The 16,722-nt window shown below is 36.0% G+C and overlaps 1 protein-coding gene, 1 long non-coding RNA gene and 1 pseudogene across 2 annotated transcripts; 1 reads left to right on the plus strand and 2 right to left on the minus strand.

The window, feature by feature from the left end:
• Positions 1–200: 200 nt before the first annotated feature.
• Positions 201–1,583, minus strand: LOC142239096 (cathepsin F-like). The gene has a single exon (XM_075310857.1). The coding sequence runs from the start codon at positions 1,248–1,250 to the stop codon at positions 1,053–1,055; it is 198 nt and encodes a 65-aa protein (XP_075166972.1). The 5' UTR covers positions 1,251–1,583; the 3' UTR covers positions 201–1,052.
• A 7,628-nt stretch (positions 1,584–9,211) lies between these two features.
• On the plus strand, positions 9,212–9,613 carry LOC142240220 (uncharacterized). The gene is made up of 2 exons (XR_012723197.1): positions 9,212–9,333; positions 9,429–9,613. It is a non-coding gene; the product is annotated as an uncharacterized LOC142240220 (long non-coding RNA).
• Positions 9,614–13,699: 4,086 nt separating this feature from the next.
• On the minus strand, positions 13,700–14,850 carry LOC142239867 (cathepsin F-like; annotated as a pseudogene).
• Positions 14,851–16,722: the final 1,872 nt, after the last annotated feature.

Raw genomic sequence — 16,722 nt, forward strand, 5'->3', positions numbered from 1 at the left:
ATTTTGGACTGATGTTGATCAGCGCGATAGGCTGGAATGAAGCGAATTAATTTAATTGTTGCTTTTAAATTTCACTCAACGACATTCATTGTCCATATATCTTGCATTTTATCAATTCAATTTTATTACGTGACTGAGATAGTCTCTGGTATAGAACTCTAACATCCCTTTGTGACGAATTATAAGTCGGTAACAGTGACTTTGGCTTAGGAACTACCCTTGAACGTGAGTTCAAGGTTTAAGTTTATTGAATTTGAATATGAACTTTACATTATACACTATACTTTCGTTTGACAAAAAATAATAAGGAAGTAACAATATCGTAAGACGAAGAAAAAATATATATGTGAGAAAAAAACTAGATGAAAATTTATTGGGTATGGAGTGGTGGTATTAAGTATGAGAAATGGTATGGTTTGTATTTACATGATGGCTGCACAAAAACCTTTCAAAGAGTTGTATAGACAGCCACCACATGTATGAGTTTTTGGGTAAATCAACATGACCTTTTACTTTAACATGGATTTTCGATGTATTGAAGCGGCATTGTTCTTTGCGTGCATGATAGGGAAATTCATTTCAAGTTCAAGTCCTTAACCTACAATTTTCTCAATGGCGTCATAAGCATTATCGGGCAAACCACCATTACAAGCTGAATCTGTTGTATCACAATCTAATAATTCCTGCTCGGAATATTGTTCCAGTTTATCAGTCCTGACATCATGCAAATCTTCGACATTGCCGGTAACACTAAAAGCCCAGCAAGAGCCACATTGACCTTTTCTCTCCAATCGAATTCTTTGGGCAATTCAATGTATGGAATTTCACCTTAAAGGTGAGTATTAAGTTCGAGTTTAGCCGCTAAAATCGCTAAAGTGAAAACTAAATCAGTAAGAAAAATGCATGAAATTATACAGATTTGTTGCAAATTTTATTATAACTTGATGGGGAAAAGCCCAAAGCAAATTTTCACAAAGTTTGTATTCCTTAAAATGGATTATTAAAGAAAAGTAATCGTGAAAAAATGACGTTTTTAGCGGCTAAACTCGAACTTAATACCCACCTTTAGGGGTTAAAGCAGCATTACCCTCATCTCGTTGCCACATGCCGGTACGTTGTTTATATTCGGTACTGGTCAAATCAGCAAATTCCATGATACCATATTTGGCACTACCACGCTCATTTGCATTCAAATCCTGTATGATTTTTAAATTTTGCTTGAAAATTCTCACACGCATTTGTCTTTCCATGGTGGTGTGATAACGACGATTTTAAGATATTCGACTTAATTCAAACTATGATGATTTTGTTCCTTATGTGTCCTCTTTTCGGTATATTCCAATGAACGAGTAGCGTTTTTCACCAATTGTTTTGTTGCTGAATTAAGTTTGTTGCTGAACGGATTGTCAATTGCTTCGGATGTAAAAGTTTGCATAACAGATTGACGGAATCCATTTGGATTATTATTGTCCAGTGCTTTGTGAGATTTGGTTCAAAACAATTCAAAAACTGGTAGAAAAACACTTCAAAAAAATTATTATGAATGCATGTATGTAAACAATCAGCTGCTGCGTATGTATACGTAAAAATATTATGACGTTTGGCGATGTTGTCAATTAAATTGCTGAGAAATAAACGCAGAATAGTTCCAAAATAGTTGTTTTCTTCGTTCGAAATCTATTGTCAACACTCTCATTTTTCAACGCGAAAGAATGGTTAAGTGAAGTTTTTTTCGTGCCAACAAACATAGTACCCACCTCTGCCGGTACTCTGTTCGGTTTTCGCGTTGAAACTCCATACAAAACCAAAATATACGAAAAACTAGCGAAATTTTTTCCATTTGTGGTACTTTGTTTTTTTTCGAGTTGAAAAACTGACGTAACTCATAACATGGCGCCATTTGCAATGTGAATTAAGTAATAATTTATTTATTAAACTGATTTTTGTGAATTTATAACACAAAAGTGGATCTGATTATTATTTAAAAATGTAATCTGATGATTGATAAAACATAGTATAACATGGAGTTGTATTTCCATAATAAACTAGCCGCTCCCTACTATAGGGTAGAATATAAATAATGTACATACACAGAAAAAAAAGTGTCTCGTAAATTTAAGAAGATTTTTACAATAATTTATTACAAGAATTTTCCAGAATTTTAGTTCATTTTTCGTATCTTCAACAAAAATTAACTACTCGAAAGGAAATTTTACAAATTCTAAGTAGCAATCGTTTAGTTCATGGCCTACAAAATACGATGGAAATTTCCTTAAAAAATTTCTTAACTGGTAGTTAAAAATTCGTCTGTCTGCTATAAAACTACTTGTGAAATGTAAAGTATTTTCTAAATAATAAGTGCAATTTACTATAAGATTTTTTTGTATGAGAAAATATTTTTTTACGAAAAATGAACTTGAAAGTGGATAGCAATTTCTTACTGACAATATTTCACCCATATTTCAACCGTCGAACGGAACGGACGTGTTTTTTAATAGCGGATAAAATCATCGTAATAAGTACCTACTACGAATTTCAAGTGTGGTGGGATATTAGGCCACCATGCAGAGAAATTCAAAGACATCTACTGGGTTGCTAACTTCAGGACCCAGTGGACGAGTATCGACTGGAGTTATAGATTTGGGCAATGACCAAGAGTTAGGCCCAATTAGTCGACCTGTAGACGGGTCGACAGGTGGCGACAATTTGACAAGTCGGACCTTTTCCAAGGTAACGGTATCAAAAGGAGGTAATCCCTCACGAAAGAGATTCAAAGAACGCAGAAATGCTTTGTTTATCCTAAAGAAATTAGGATCAGTCGACCCAAGCACGTTGTCGGCTAAACAAAGCGATTCCTTAAAATGGGCTCAAGGAATTCTTGAGGCTGGAAAAAGGGAACGATCACCGGATGAGCTGCCATCCTCCAAAAGGGATCAACGATCGTTTGCCTCAGTTGCTAAAGACAGCCTTGTGATGGCTATCATAAATAAAGGAGCATTGGACGGTATGGTTCCAAAGCACAAATGGGGGGAAATTGAGAATGCTTTGTCTGGCGTCTACTCACAGGTGCTGGAAAAGTTTCCCGGCCCAGATCCTCGACACCAAGAGGCTGGTTGGTATCAAGGACGATTTAAGCTAGTCGCATTTGAGGACCAGAGGTCTATAGAATGTTTTAAAGCTGCTCTGATACTAATTGGTGAAGTTTGGGAAGGAGCTGCTCTAGAGTTAGTCGAGAAGAAAGACATACCGGCTAGACCAAGAGCACATGCGTGGATACCTGCAAACCCTCCTGACACTGAATCTATTTTAAATAGACTGAAACAATGCAATCCAGATCTTCCAACAGCTGATTGGAAGGTTGGCCGTTTGGATGAAGTGGATGGGCCAAGACGGCATGCAGTGTTTATATTGAACACTCAGTCTTTGCCACATCTAGCAAAGTCCCAGGGCCGTGTATGTTATGGCTTTCATTATATCCAAATGAAGGTGTATAAAAACGATCAGCTAAAGGATTCAGAAATGGACAAGCCTCTGTCTGAATCAGAAGTAAGCGGATCCTCTTGCGAAGTCGAGGGGGATACCAAGACATTTGAAGACATGGATAGATACCGTATGCGTGAGGAGGCTTCTACTGCCTCAGAACTCACCAAAGTTGAACCTATGGTTATTGCGAGAGTCACCGATATCTCTGAAGAGGACATTCTTGATGACTCGATTGAAGCGGCTGATGTGACGGTTGTTGAAAATCTCGATGGTCCTACGGATCCTCCAGATAAATCTTCATCATTGTAAGGCTGCATGTGCTGCCTTAAAAGTTCTCCTGATGAAAGGGGACATAGATATAGTTCTTATTCAAGAACCATATGTTTATAAAAACAAAATATGTGAATTAAGTACTCCGGGGTTCAAACTATTGCAGTATACTGGTAATGATGTAAATCGAGCCTGTATAATTGCTAAAAACGAGCTCAACTTGTTTCTGCTTCCTTCAATGTGCAATACAGACACTGTCGTTGCAAGTTTAGAAATAGCCAAATGCAAATATTGGGTATCTTCGGTCTACATGGGACATGACAGGGAGATGCCTCCATATGCCGTTAAGACCTTAGTGGAGGAGTCACTGAAAACAAAGACGAAACTCATTATGGGATGCGATGCGAATGCACATCATAGTATATGGGGAAGTAGTGATACTAATGCAAGGGGAGAGTCGCTAATAGAGTTTATTTTGCGTACTAATCTGGTAGTTTGCAACAAGGGAGATGTCCCGACCTTTGTCACTAAAAACAGGCAAGAGGTTTTGGACATCACCTTGGCCTCGCAAGAACTGAATGAAATGATATCTGAGTGGCATGTTTTAAGTGAACACAGCTTCTCAGATCATCGCTACATCAGTTTAAAATTTGATGTTCATACCACCAAGACCATATTTCCGCCAAATGCAAGGAAAGCTGACTGGAATAGGTATAGGGAATCGTTCAATATGATGATACCGGAAATAACAGAGACAAATATGAGAAATGTGCAAGATATCGAACACGCAGTGGAGCGGATTACTAAGGCCTTCAACATCTCACTGAAAGCTGCATGTCCTAGAGGAAAGCCAAGGGGGAAACATCGACCACCATGGTGGTCTACGGAATTAAGTAATATGAGGAAATCCTGCAGGAAGCTCTTTAACAAGGCAAAGTCCACCAGAGCTTCTGAGGACTGGGACGCTTACAAGAAGATTCTGAGAGGATACAAGCGAGAACTGAGAAAGGCTCAGCATAACTCTTGGAATGCTTACTGCAGCAGTATTGAGAATACGTCCGAGGCTTCCAGACTACGGAAGGTTCTAGCATCCACCAACTCCGCTCCAGGTTTCATTAAAACATCGGAGGGCAATTGGACAACGTCCAGTGAGGAGACGCTGGAGGTACTATTGGACACACATTTTCCTGGAAATCAGACGGTTGAACCATGTACTGGCGGTGCCACAGTTGCTCAGCGGTCGTTTCCTGTCGAGGAAATTGTATCGGAAACTAGAATAAGATGGGCGCTAAATAGCTTTGGACCATTCAAATCCCCTGGACCTGATGGAATTACTCCGGCGGAGTTACAAGCTGTAACTGACAAAATTATCCCCTGGTTGTCGGTGATATATAAAGGATGTATCAACTTATCATATATCCCAGGAAAGTGGAGGGAAACAAAAGTCGTCTTCATACCTAAAGCGGGAAAAGCCTCTCACTCGAGGGCGAAGGATTTCCGACCAATCAGCTTATCCTCATTCCTACTTAAGACTCTGGAGAGGATGATAGATATTTATCTTAGAACTAGCATCGATTCAAGTTTGTTCTCGAAACGACAGCATGCATACTCGAAGGGCAGGTCTACTGAGACCGCACTACATGAACTAGTCAGCTTTATTGAAAGCTCACTATCTGTCAAAGAATACACAATCGTGGCGTTTCTAGACATCGAAGGGGCGTTCAATAATGTCCATCCGAGCTCGATATTAAATGGACTGACAACTCTGAATGTTGATCCATGTATACTCAGGCTGTTAGACGAACTGCTAATGAAGAGACGTATTTCAGCCACACTGGGACAAGCAAACATACAAAAGTATGTGAACAGAGGCAGTTCTATCACCTCTTCTTTGGAATGTTGCTATAAATAGCCTTCTGGTTACTCTAGAAAAAGAAAGGATAAAAGTGGTGGCATACGCAGATGATGTAGCTCTGGCAGTCAGGGGAAAATTCCCATCCACAATCAGAGATATTATTCAGAGGGCCCTCCGGATGACTGAAAAATGGGCGAAAGACAATGGTCTTGGGGTAAATCCCGCAAAGACAGAATTAGTCATGTACTGCAAAGATCGCAAAACTCCCACGGTTAGGCCTATTTCCTTAGGGGGTATTGAAATTCCCTTTGGTGATTGTGCAAAATACCTTGGCGTTATTTTGGACAGGAAGCTGAACTTTAAGCTTAATATTGAAGAAAGGGCGAGGAAGGCAACTGTAGCTTTGTACTCGTGCAAAAAGGCAATAGGAAAAAAGTGGGGACTAAAACCAAAAATTGTGCATTGGCTATACACGGCAGTGGTTAGACCTATAATGCTATATGGTGTTGTAGTCTGGTGGCCGGCACTTCAGAAACCGACTGGTTTAGATAAAGTTCAGCGTATGGCGTGTTTGTGTATTTCAGGCGCATTCAGCAAGACAGGAACAAATTCCCTTAATGTCATGCTGCATCTATTGCCTTTAGACATTTTGGCCAAACAGTCAGCTGCAACAACGGCTGTGCGGTTGCGCGAACTATCGCTGTGGTCGGAAAAAGGTTACGGTCACAGTTCTGTCCTCAAAACAATGTCAGATGTGCCTAACGTAGTGGATTACACCTTGGCGAGTCCACTTTTCGACAAAAAGTTTGAGACTCTAATCCCCAACAGTGAGGCGTGGTGCACACAGACCCCGGGGAATAAAGAATATATAGATTTCTACACTGATGGCTCCAAATTGGATGGACAAGTGGGTTTCGGAGTATATTCTAATGATTTGGAACTTCAAATAGCGAAAAGATTACCTAATCACTGTAGTGTTTTTCAGGCTGAAATATTAGCAATAAGAGAGGTGGCGAATTGGCTGAGAAGTAATGTTCCAAAAAATGTGGGCATTAATATATACTCAGACAGTCAACCTGCAATAAAATCCTTGGACTCTGTGTTCCTCAACTCGAAAACGGCCATCGATTGCCGCAAATCTCTCAATGATATGGCTGAGCAGTACAATATTCACCTAATATGGGTGCCTGGCCATAGGAACATACCGGGGAACTGCGAAGCCGATGAGTTGGCAAGGCTAGGGACTACCTTACATATTCCAGGGGAACTAGAATTTGTTGGTATGCCCCTAGCTACCTGCAAGCTCATGCTGCGTGAGAAGGCTGTTATGATGGCAAATGTTCGATGGGAGAATTGCAAGGGTTGTAACGACACCAAGCAAATATGGCCCCATTTCAACTTAAACCGCACACTAGATATGCTAATGTTCTCGAGACGTCAGATATCACTCCTGATATCTGCTATAACGGGTCGCTGCCTGATAGGAGATTTTGAAAAACTATTGGCGCGAAGTATAATGACTATTGTATGAGCTGTCATGATGCGGAGGAAAAAGAATCAATTAAACACCTCTTGTGTGAGTGTCCTGCATTTTGTGTAAAGCGCAAGCAACTTTTAGGAGCATATAGCTTCAGATTACTGGCGGATCTGGAAAACGTTAACTTAAGCAGTCTGCTAATGTTTTTGGAACAATCTGGTTGGTTCAACAAAGAAAAATAATCAAGAAGGTTCAGCGGTTAAAACTAGAAGTGCCCATATGTAATAGGTACTTTTAGTTAATGTGGTATCACAATGGACTGAATAGTCTAAGTGAGCCTGAATCTTAATCGGGCTGCCACTTTAACCTAACCTAACCTAACCTACTGACAATTCCTATAGTTAATAATTGTTGGTCAAAAATTACCCAATGAAATATTTTTAGTTCACATGTAATTAAATTTATAGACATTTTCGTCAAAAATGGTAGATAACATTTCATGAAAATTTTGCAAATTTTAAGTTAAACGTTTCATCGTTCATAAACTGGTGTGCCTTTACGAATATTATTCTTAGAGTAAATTGTCAGCAGATGCTATGAACTAATACATAGTACAGAGATCTTTATCGGCATAGTGGAATGAGATTAATGTAAAGATGATGTTACTTGAGTTTTGTTGTGTATACATGAGCGTGGGGTTGTTTTTATTTTTGTTCATTTAGTGGTTTGTGTGTGTGTGTGTTTGTTATTCGTGGATGGTTTATTTGGCTGAATGAGGTGTTGTTTTCAATAAAGGCACATGTGTTTTTGTTGTTGTAGGAATGTTTTGGCTTTGCTTGGTTTTGTTTGGCATGCTTCAGTTGTATAGTTGGCGTTGGCGTGGGCTGTTGCATCTTTTAAGTAGGTATGCAACAAGGGCATATAAAGGAATGAAATATTTTGGATTTTTGAGTGTTTGTTTATTAAACCTTTTAAATGAAAGTTATTAATATTTTATCGGTAGTTTAGAAAAAAGTTATTAAGAATATTTAGGAAAATATGTTGAAATTAAAAGTGTATTGATATTTTTATTATTCTATGTAAAAAATTAGTATTCAATTCCAGATGAATTTGGAAAATTTTTGTTATATCTCAGCGTATAGTTTATTCATAAATTGGTAAGTATTTTTTTAATATGACTTTCTTTTAAAAAGAATATTTTTTATGTCTATTATTATTTGTTAATTATTTTTTTGGAAACCAGTTTATTGTTTTTCTTTGTTGTAAAAACAATATTTAATTTCAGAGCAACTCCAGATGGACTCCAAATTTAAAAAATAGAGAATTGGTAAGTTTCCTTTTAAAAATTGGCTTTATTTCAACTAGAATATTTACGTTTTTGTGACCTTTTTATCATCAAAATTACAGCTTTTTAATACCTTATTTTAGTATTTCTTTAATCGAATTTTTTGGAAACCAATGTAATATGTTTAATGTAAAAACAAATATTTAATTTCAGAATAACCCCTTAAAATTTGGACAAATTTTTTTTTAGTACTCCTTTGCCTGTAATTTAATAGTGAATTGGTAAAGATTCTTTAACTTTCTTTTAACCCTGGACGGTGATCTTTATTTTTTGTACATTAACGTCATCCTTCGTCATTTTGACTACGGCTGATTTCAAGACGCTATAATTTTCATCGTGAGCGAAAAAGTGAACCAAACTTGAATTTATTTTCTTATTCAATTTGGTTTTAAGTAGTATAAAACAAAAATTCATAAAACGGTCGAATTAGTATAACTTAAATTTAACATTTCCCAATAGACTAAAATGCATTTTAAATCGAAAATGAAATTACGTGTCGTCATTTTGACGAATGATGACTGTCTAGGGTTATCAAGAATATTTTCTTTTTTATGCATATTATTATTTTTTTCATTAGATTTTTTGAAAACCTATTTAATAATTTTATTTAATGTAAAAAATAAATACTTAATTTCAGAGTAACCCAAATAAATTTGGACAACTTTTTATATTTCCCCTCAGCGTACAATTTAATAGAGAATTGGTAAGTTTTATATTAAAACTTTAGCTTTCTTTCAACAAGAATATTTATTTTATCCTTCACATCGATAACAACACAGTTTTATGAGTTTATTTAGAATACTTCATTATTTCTCTAATTGTTTCAGGTACAAATTTTATGAGATATGTTTTCCAAAGAAAAGTTGAATTCCTTACACCATTTGATAAAATGCCCCAAATATGGTAAGTTACAAGCTAAAATTAAGAACTAAAAATTATATTTCACTACATGGTGTTAATTTTTAACAATTTTCATTATTGTTTCCATTTTTTTCCAGCAAGATATGTGAAAAAATTACCTACGATGAGTAAAAAAAGCATAAGTCAAAATGTCCAAACAGCGGGTTCAAATGAACTACTCTCTGTTCCACGTGGTCATAATTTTTATTCACAAAAAACATTGTATTAAGAACGTTCATCATAAGTTTTTATAATAAAGTACTTTTGCTTAAAGAAAGTTTAATTTTAATGTATGAAATTTTTCATAATAGTAAAACGGTTTGTTGTTCCTTTAATTATTTAATTTCTCTGTACTGTGGAATGATTTATTTAAAAATAGTTTAGTCGTCGACATTTTAAAGAGACTGTTAACCAATTTTTATTATCGGGTTTCCCACAAAATAAGCAAGTAAACCAAAATAATACTGATTTTTAACTTGGTAGGGGTATATAAATCGTATGGTGTTGTAAAAATGAACTAAACTACAATGTTATAGATGAACTAAAATTTAAGAAAATTATAAACTAGACAAGTTGAAAAAAATCTTAAGGGCTAAATCATGGTCAATATTACTACAGTTTACTTTATTTTGCAATAGAAAAGGGTTCACTGTTTTTTCAGTGTATATAACATGAAATTTAAACACAAATGTTAACAAAATAAAAGCTTTATTTGGTGAATTATATTTTACAATCGTTTCATTTGTACTGGGCATCGGGATAATAAACACAAAACATAATTTAAACAAAAGGAGGCACAGCAATTGATGTTCCAAAACAAGCATTAGCACTTCAACCAACATGTATAGTACCGAGGTAGCAATGAATGCAATCACAAGAATTAATTGCTATGTTCCAAAAAATAACATGCAGCACTGTAAAATTAGTTTTTTTAATTCCAAAGATATTTGTAAAATAACTTCGCCTGCTTCTTCTTTTTCAAATTATTTATTTTGTATGCGTGTGTGTGTAAATCGAGCCACTAGTTGCGTATGTATATGTAATCATTTCGTGACAGTCTGCGATGTTGTCAATACTTTTCGACGAAATAAACGCAAAAAAGTCCCAAAATGGCTGTTTTTTCCCCTCAAAATATATTGTCAACACTATCATTTTTCAACGCGAAACAATGATTGAGTGGAACTTTTTTCGCACCAACAAACAGAGTACCGGCCTTTAGTGGGGTTGGTCGAATACCTAGTATTCATACACCAGTACTGGTTATCGCATTTGCGCATTATTTTATAAGTCAATGTTATTTGTTTTAATAAAATTAATAAGTTGTTTTAAGTCGGCAGTTTCCGCATTTTTGAGTAAAATTGGTAAGTTGGAAAATTTTTTTAAAGAATTTGTAGTTCTTTCTGGTTTGTTCAAATTTGTTGCAGTGAAATATAAGATGGTGTTCATTTTCAAGGACGTTGCAAGTATTGCTGTCAATTAGTTTCATATTAAAACAAATTGTTTTGAGTACGTATGCCCAGAGAGTAGACGGTTGATAAGTTTTATGTTAAGGTAGGTACTATGTTCGGTTTCCGCAGCGAAATCCCATACAAAATCAAAAATGCGAAAAACTACCGAAATATTTTTTCGTTTGTGGTACTTTGTTTTTTTTTTTTCGAGTTGAAAAACTGACATAAAGCGCATAGTCCCTAATTAGGTCGTGTTAAATCCTTCCATATGTTGAGATTAGTTAGTTTGAAAACATGGCGCCATTTGTAATGTGAATTAAGAAATAATTTATTTATTCAAATGATTTGTGTTAAATTATAATGCAAAAGTGGTTCGCGTTGTTATTTAAAATTGTTATACGATCGATTGACGAAATAAAAATAACATGGAGTGGTATTTTCGTAATAAACTAGCAACCACCATCTAGCCGCCCCCTACTACATGATTGAATAGAAATAATGTATATAACATGAAATTTATAGAAAAATGTTAACAAATAAAGCTCTATTTAGCGAAGTTCATTTTACAATCGTTCCTTTTTACTGGGCATGGGGATAATAAACACAAATCATGCTGTCATTTCATGGTAAATATAAAGGAGGCAGTGCTATTTATGATGCAGTACTATGGTTGCAACGAATGGAATCACAAGAATAATTTGCTATGTTCCAAAAATAAAATTAGTTGTTCTGAACAAAGTTATACAAAAAATAAATGGTAAATGTTTATGCCACATAAATAAAAAGTTATACCCTATACAGGGTTTTATAATTTAGTGCATATGTTTGCAATACCCAGAAGGAGACGAGATAGGCACATGGTGTCTTTGGCAAAAATGCTCAGGGTGGGTTACTGAGTCGATATAGCCATGTCCGTCTGTCTGTGAACACATTTTTATAATCAAAGTCTAGATCGCAATTTAAGCCCAATCGACTTAAAATTTGACACAATTATGTGTTTTGGATGAGAATAGAACCCTATTGATTTTGGAAGAAATCGGTTCAGAGTTAGATATAGCTCCCATATATATCGTTCGCCCGATATGTACTTATATGGGGCCAGAAGCCAAAGTTTTACCCCAATTTGGTTGAAATTTTGCACTAGGAGAACAATTAGTAGTATAGTTTAGTGTGCCAAATTTTATTGAAATCGGTTCAGATTTGGATATAGCTCCCATATATATCATTCTTCCGATATGCACTTATATGGGCCCAGACGCCTGAGATTTACCCTGATTTGGTTGAAATTTTGCACTAGGATTACAATTAGCAGTAAAGTCAAGTGTGCTAAATTTTATTGAAATCGATTCAGATTTAAGTCCCGATTTGGACTTATATGATCACACAAGCCATAGTTTTAGCGCAATTTGCTTAAAATTTTGCACTAGGAGAACAATTAGTTCAGATTTAGATATAGCTCCCATATATATCTTTCGCCCGATTTAGACTCATATGACCAAAGAGGCCAAGTTTTTACTCGAATTGTGTTGAAATTTTGTACAGGGAGTAGAATTAGCTTTGTTGCTACACGGATGAAAAAGACTGTTTTTCATATGTTTGGCTATAAACATTATAGGTTTGGAACACAAATTTTTAAACACAATATTTTTGAGTGCAAGCATATAATGTTCATAAACTAGCATAACATGTTTGGGACATATATGTTAATATGTTAGAACATATTATGTTTGGGACATAAAATGTTTGTAAATATAATATGCTTGGATGCAAACATATATTAATTTAGAAATAGCCTATAAACATATATGTGTTTAGTAGCTTGGAGCGCTATTTAACAGGGAGCGATATTGAATTAAGTTGGTGGTTGTTGCTTGTTATTACAAAATTAACATTTTATTTTCCCTTGGGCAATTGATCAGCTACTTCTTTGATCCTTACAAACTGTGTGGTCCGCTGTTCGAATCACCGTCCGGCAAAAGGTAAAAAATAAATAAATAAAATTTTGAGCACAATATTGTTTGGGAGAATTTTTTTTTAAGCATATAATATTTTTGGGTGCAAAATGCTTCCAAACATATTATATGTTCACATAATAACATATTGTTTTTTGGAAGACAACATTATTGAATTTGGATGCAAAAATACAAAATGTTTGGAACTTAGACTACCCAAACATATATTGTTTAGACCAATATGCTTTCAAACATATTATATATTGGAAGAGATCAAACATATAAATGTTTGGCAATACCCAAAAATGTATATGCTTGAAGCAAAATATGTTTGGGAGTATATGTTACAGAAGCGATTTTTTGTGAGCGTGTATGCGTGCCAAATTTGCTTGAAATCGGTTCAGATTTAGATATAGCTCCCATATATATTTTTTCTGATTTCGAGAAAAATGGTCAAAATACATTGTAAAATCGTCACTGTTAGTCGAAAACTTGTAAAAATAACTCAAATTGAACCGACTTAAATTTGAAGTCAAAAAATTTCTAAGAAGTCTTAAATATATTGTCGGTTCAGATTTAAAAGTATGTATATGGGAACATAAACCTTTATATATATCACCCAACAAATTTGGAGGATTTCAGATGGTATCGAAAATGTAGATCACAAAGTGGTGCATATATAGTCGGCCCGCCCGACATTAGACTTTTCTAACTTGTTTTTATTTAAATAGCAAAATAATTTTCATGTATTGCACTCATGCTTGCAATCATTTTGGACTGATGTTGATCAGCGCGATAGGCTGGAATGAAGCGAATTAATTTAATTGTTGCTTTTAAATTTCACTCAACGACATTCATTGTCCATATATCTTGCATTTTATCAATTCAATTTTATTACGTGACTGAGATAGTCTCTGGTATAGAACTCTAACATCCCTTTGTGACGAATTATAAGTCGGTAACAGTGACTTTGGCTTAGGAACTACCCTTGAACGTGAGTTCAAGGTTTAAGTTTATTGAATTTGAATATGAACTTTACATTATACACTATACTTTCGTTTGACAAAAAATAATAAGGAAGTAACAATATCGTAAGACGAAGAAAAAATATATATGTGAGAAAAAAACTAGATGAAAATTTATTGGGTATGGAGTGGTGGTATTAAGTATGAGAAATGGTATGGTTTGTATTTACATGATGGCTGCACAAAAACCTTTCAAAGAGTTGTATAGACAGCCACCACATGTATGAGTTTTTGGGTAAATCAACATGACCTTTTACTTTAACATGGATTTTCGATGTATTGAAGCGGCATTGTTCTTTGCGTGCATGATAGGGAAATTCATTTCAAGTTCAAGTCCTAAACCTACAATTTTCTCAATGGCGTCATAAGCATTATCGGGCAAACCACCATTACAAGCTGAATCTGTTGTATCACAATCTAATAATTCCTGCTCGGAATATTGTTCCAGTTTATCAGTCCTGACATCATGCAAATCTTCGACATTGCCGGTAACACTAAAAGCCCAGCAAGAGCCACATTGACCTTTTCTCTCCAATCGAATTCTTTGGGCAATTCAATGTATGGAATTTCACCTTAAAGGTGAGTATTAAGTTCGAGTTTAGCCGCTAAAATCGCTAAAGTGAAAACTAAATCAGTAAGAAAAATGCATGAAATTATACAGATTTGTTGCAAATTTTATTATAACTTGATGGGGAAAAGCCCAAAGCAAATTTTCACAAAGTTTGTATTCCTTAAAATGGATTATTAAAGAAAAGTAATCGTGAAAAAATTACGTTTTTAGCGGCTAAACTCGAACTTAATACCCACCTTTAGGGGTTAAAGCAGCATTACCCTCATCTCGTTGCCACATGCCGGTACGTTGTTTATATTCGGTACTGGTCAAATCAGCAAATTCCATGATACCATATTTGGCACTACCACGCTCATTTGCGTTCAAATCCTCTATGATTTTTAAATTTTGCTTGAAAATTCTCACACGCATTTGTCTTTCCATGGTGGTGTGATAACGACGATTTTAAGATATTCGACTTAATTCAAACTATGATGATTTTGTTCCTTATGTGTCCTCTTTTCGGTATATTCCAATGAACCCATCCCATAATGAGTTTCGTCTTTGTTTTCAGTGACTCCTCCACTAAGGTCTTAACGGCATATGGAGGCATCTCCCTGTCATGTCCCATGTAGACCGAAGATACCCAATATTTGCATTTGGCTATTTCTAAACTTGCAACGACAGTGTCTGTATTGCACATTGAAGGAAGCAGAAACAAGTTGAGCTCGTTTTTAGCAATTATACAGGCTCGATTTACATCATTACCAGTATACTGCAATAGTTTGAACCCCGGAGTACTTAATTCACATATTTTGTTTTTATAAACATATGGTTCTTGAATAAGAACTATATCTATGTCCCCTTTCATCAGGAGAACTTTTAAGGCAGCACATGCAGCCTTACAATGATGAAGATTTATCTGGAGGATCCGTAGGACCATCGAGATTTTCAACAACCGTCACATCAGCCGCTTCAATCGAGTCATCAAGAATGTCCTCTTCAGAGATATCGGTGACTCTCGCAATAACCATAGGTTCAACTTTGGTGAGTTCTGAGGCAGTAGAAGCCTCCTCACGCATACGGTATCTATCCATGTCTTCAAATGTCTTGGTATCCCCCTCGACTTCGCAAGAGGATCCGATTACTTCTGATTCAGACAGAGGCTTGTCCATTTCTGAATCCTTTAGCTGATCGTTTTTATACACCTTCATTTGGATATAATGAAAGCCATAACATACACGGCCCTGGGACTTTGCTAGATGTGGCAAAGACTGAGTGTTCAATATAAACACTGCATGCCGTCTTGGCCCATCCACTTCATCCAAACGGCCAACCTTCCAATCAGCTGTTGGAAGATCTGGATTGCATTGTTTCAGTCTATTTAAAATAGATTCAGTGTCAGGAGGGTTTGCAGGTATCCACGCATGTGCTCTTGGTCTAGCCGGTATGTCTTTCTTCTCGACTAACTCTAGAGCAGCTCCTTCCCAAACTTCACCAATTAGTATCAGAGCAGCTTTAAAACATTCTATAGACCTCTGGTCCTCAAATGCGACTAGCTTAAATCGTCCTTGATACCAACCAGCCTCTTGGTGTCGAGGATCTGGGCCGGGAAACTTTTCCAGCACCTGTGAGTAGACGCCAGACAAAGCATTCTCAATTTCCCCCCATTTGTGCTTTGGAACCATACCGTCCAATGCTCCTTTATTTATGATAGCCATCACAAGGCTGTCTTTAGCAACTGAGGCAAACGATCGTTGATCCCTTTTGGAGGATGGCAGCTCATCCGGTGATCGTTCCCTTTTTCCAGCCTCAAGAATTCCTTGAGCCCATTTTAAGGAATCGCTTTGTTTAGCCGACAACGTGCTTGGGTCGACTGATCCTAATTTCTTTAGGATAAACAAAGCATTTCTGCGTTCTTTGAATCTCTTTCGTGAGGGATTACCTCCTTTTGATACCGTTACCTTGGAAAAGGTCCGACTTGTCAAATTGTCGCCACCTGTCGACCCGTCTACAGGTCGACTAATTGGGCCTAACTCTTGGTCATTGCCCAAATCTATAACTCCAGTCGATACTCGTCCACTGGGTCCTGAAGTTAGCAACCCAGTAGATGTCTTTGAATTTCTCTGCATGGTGGCCTAATATCCCACCACACTTGAAATTCGTAGTAGGTACTTATTACGATGATTTTATCCGCTATTAAAAAACACGTCCGTTCCGTTCGACGGTTGAAATATGGGTGAAATATTGTCAGTAAGAAATTGCTATCCACTTTCAAGTTCATTTTTCGTAAAAAAATATTTTCTCATACAAAAAAATCTTATAGTAAATTGCACTTATTTTTTAGAAAATACTTTACATTTCACAAGTAGTTTTATAGCAGACAGACGAATTTTTAACTACCAGTTAAGAAATTT

This window comes from Haematobia irritans, chromosome 5 (assembly GCF_050003625.1).
Source record: "Haematobia irritans isolate KBUSLIRL chromosome 5, ASM5000362v1, whole genome shotgun sequence".
In the NCBI taxonomy this organism is placed as follows: Eukaryota; Metazoa; Arthropoda; class Insecta; order Diptera; family Muscidae; genus Haematobia; species Haematobia irritans.

Bases quoted from the DNA above. Each gene is read 5' to 3' on its own strand.
- LOC142239096 (XM_075310857.1), bottom strand. From the start codon at position 1,250: ATGGAAAGACAAATGCGTGTGAGAATTTTCAAGCAAAATTTAAAAATC.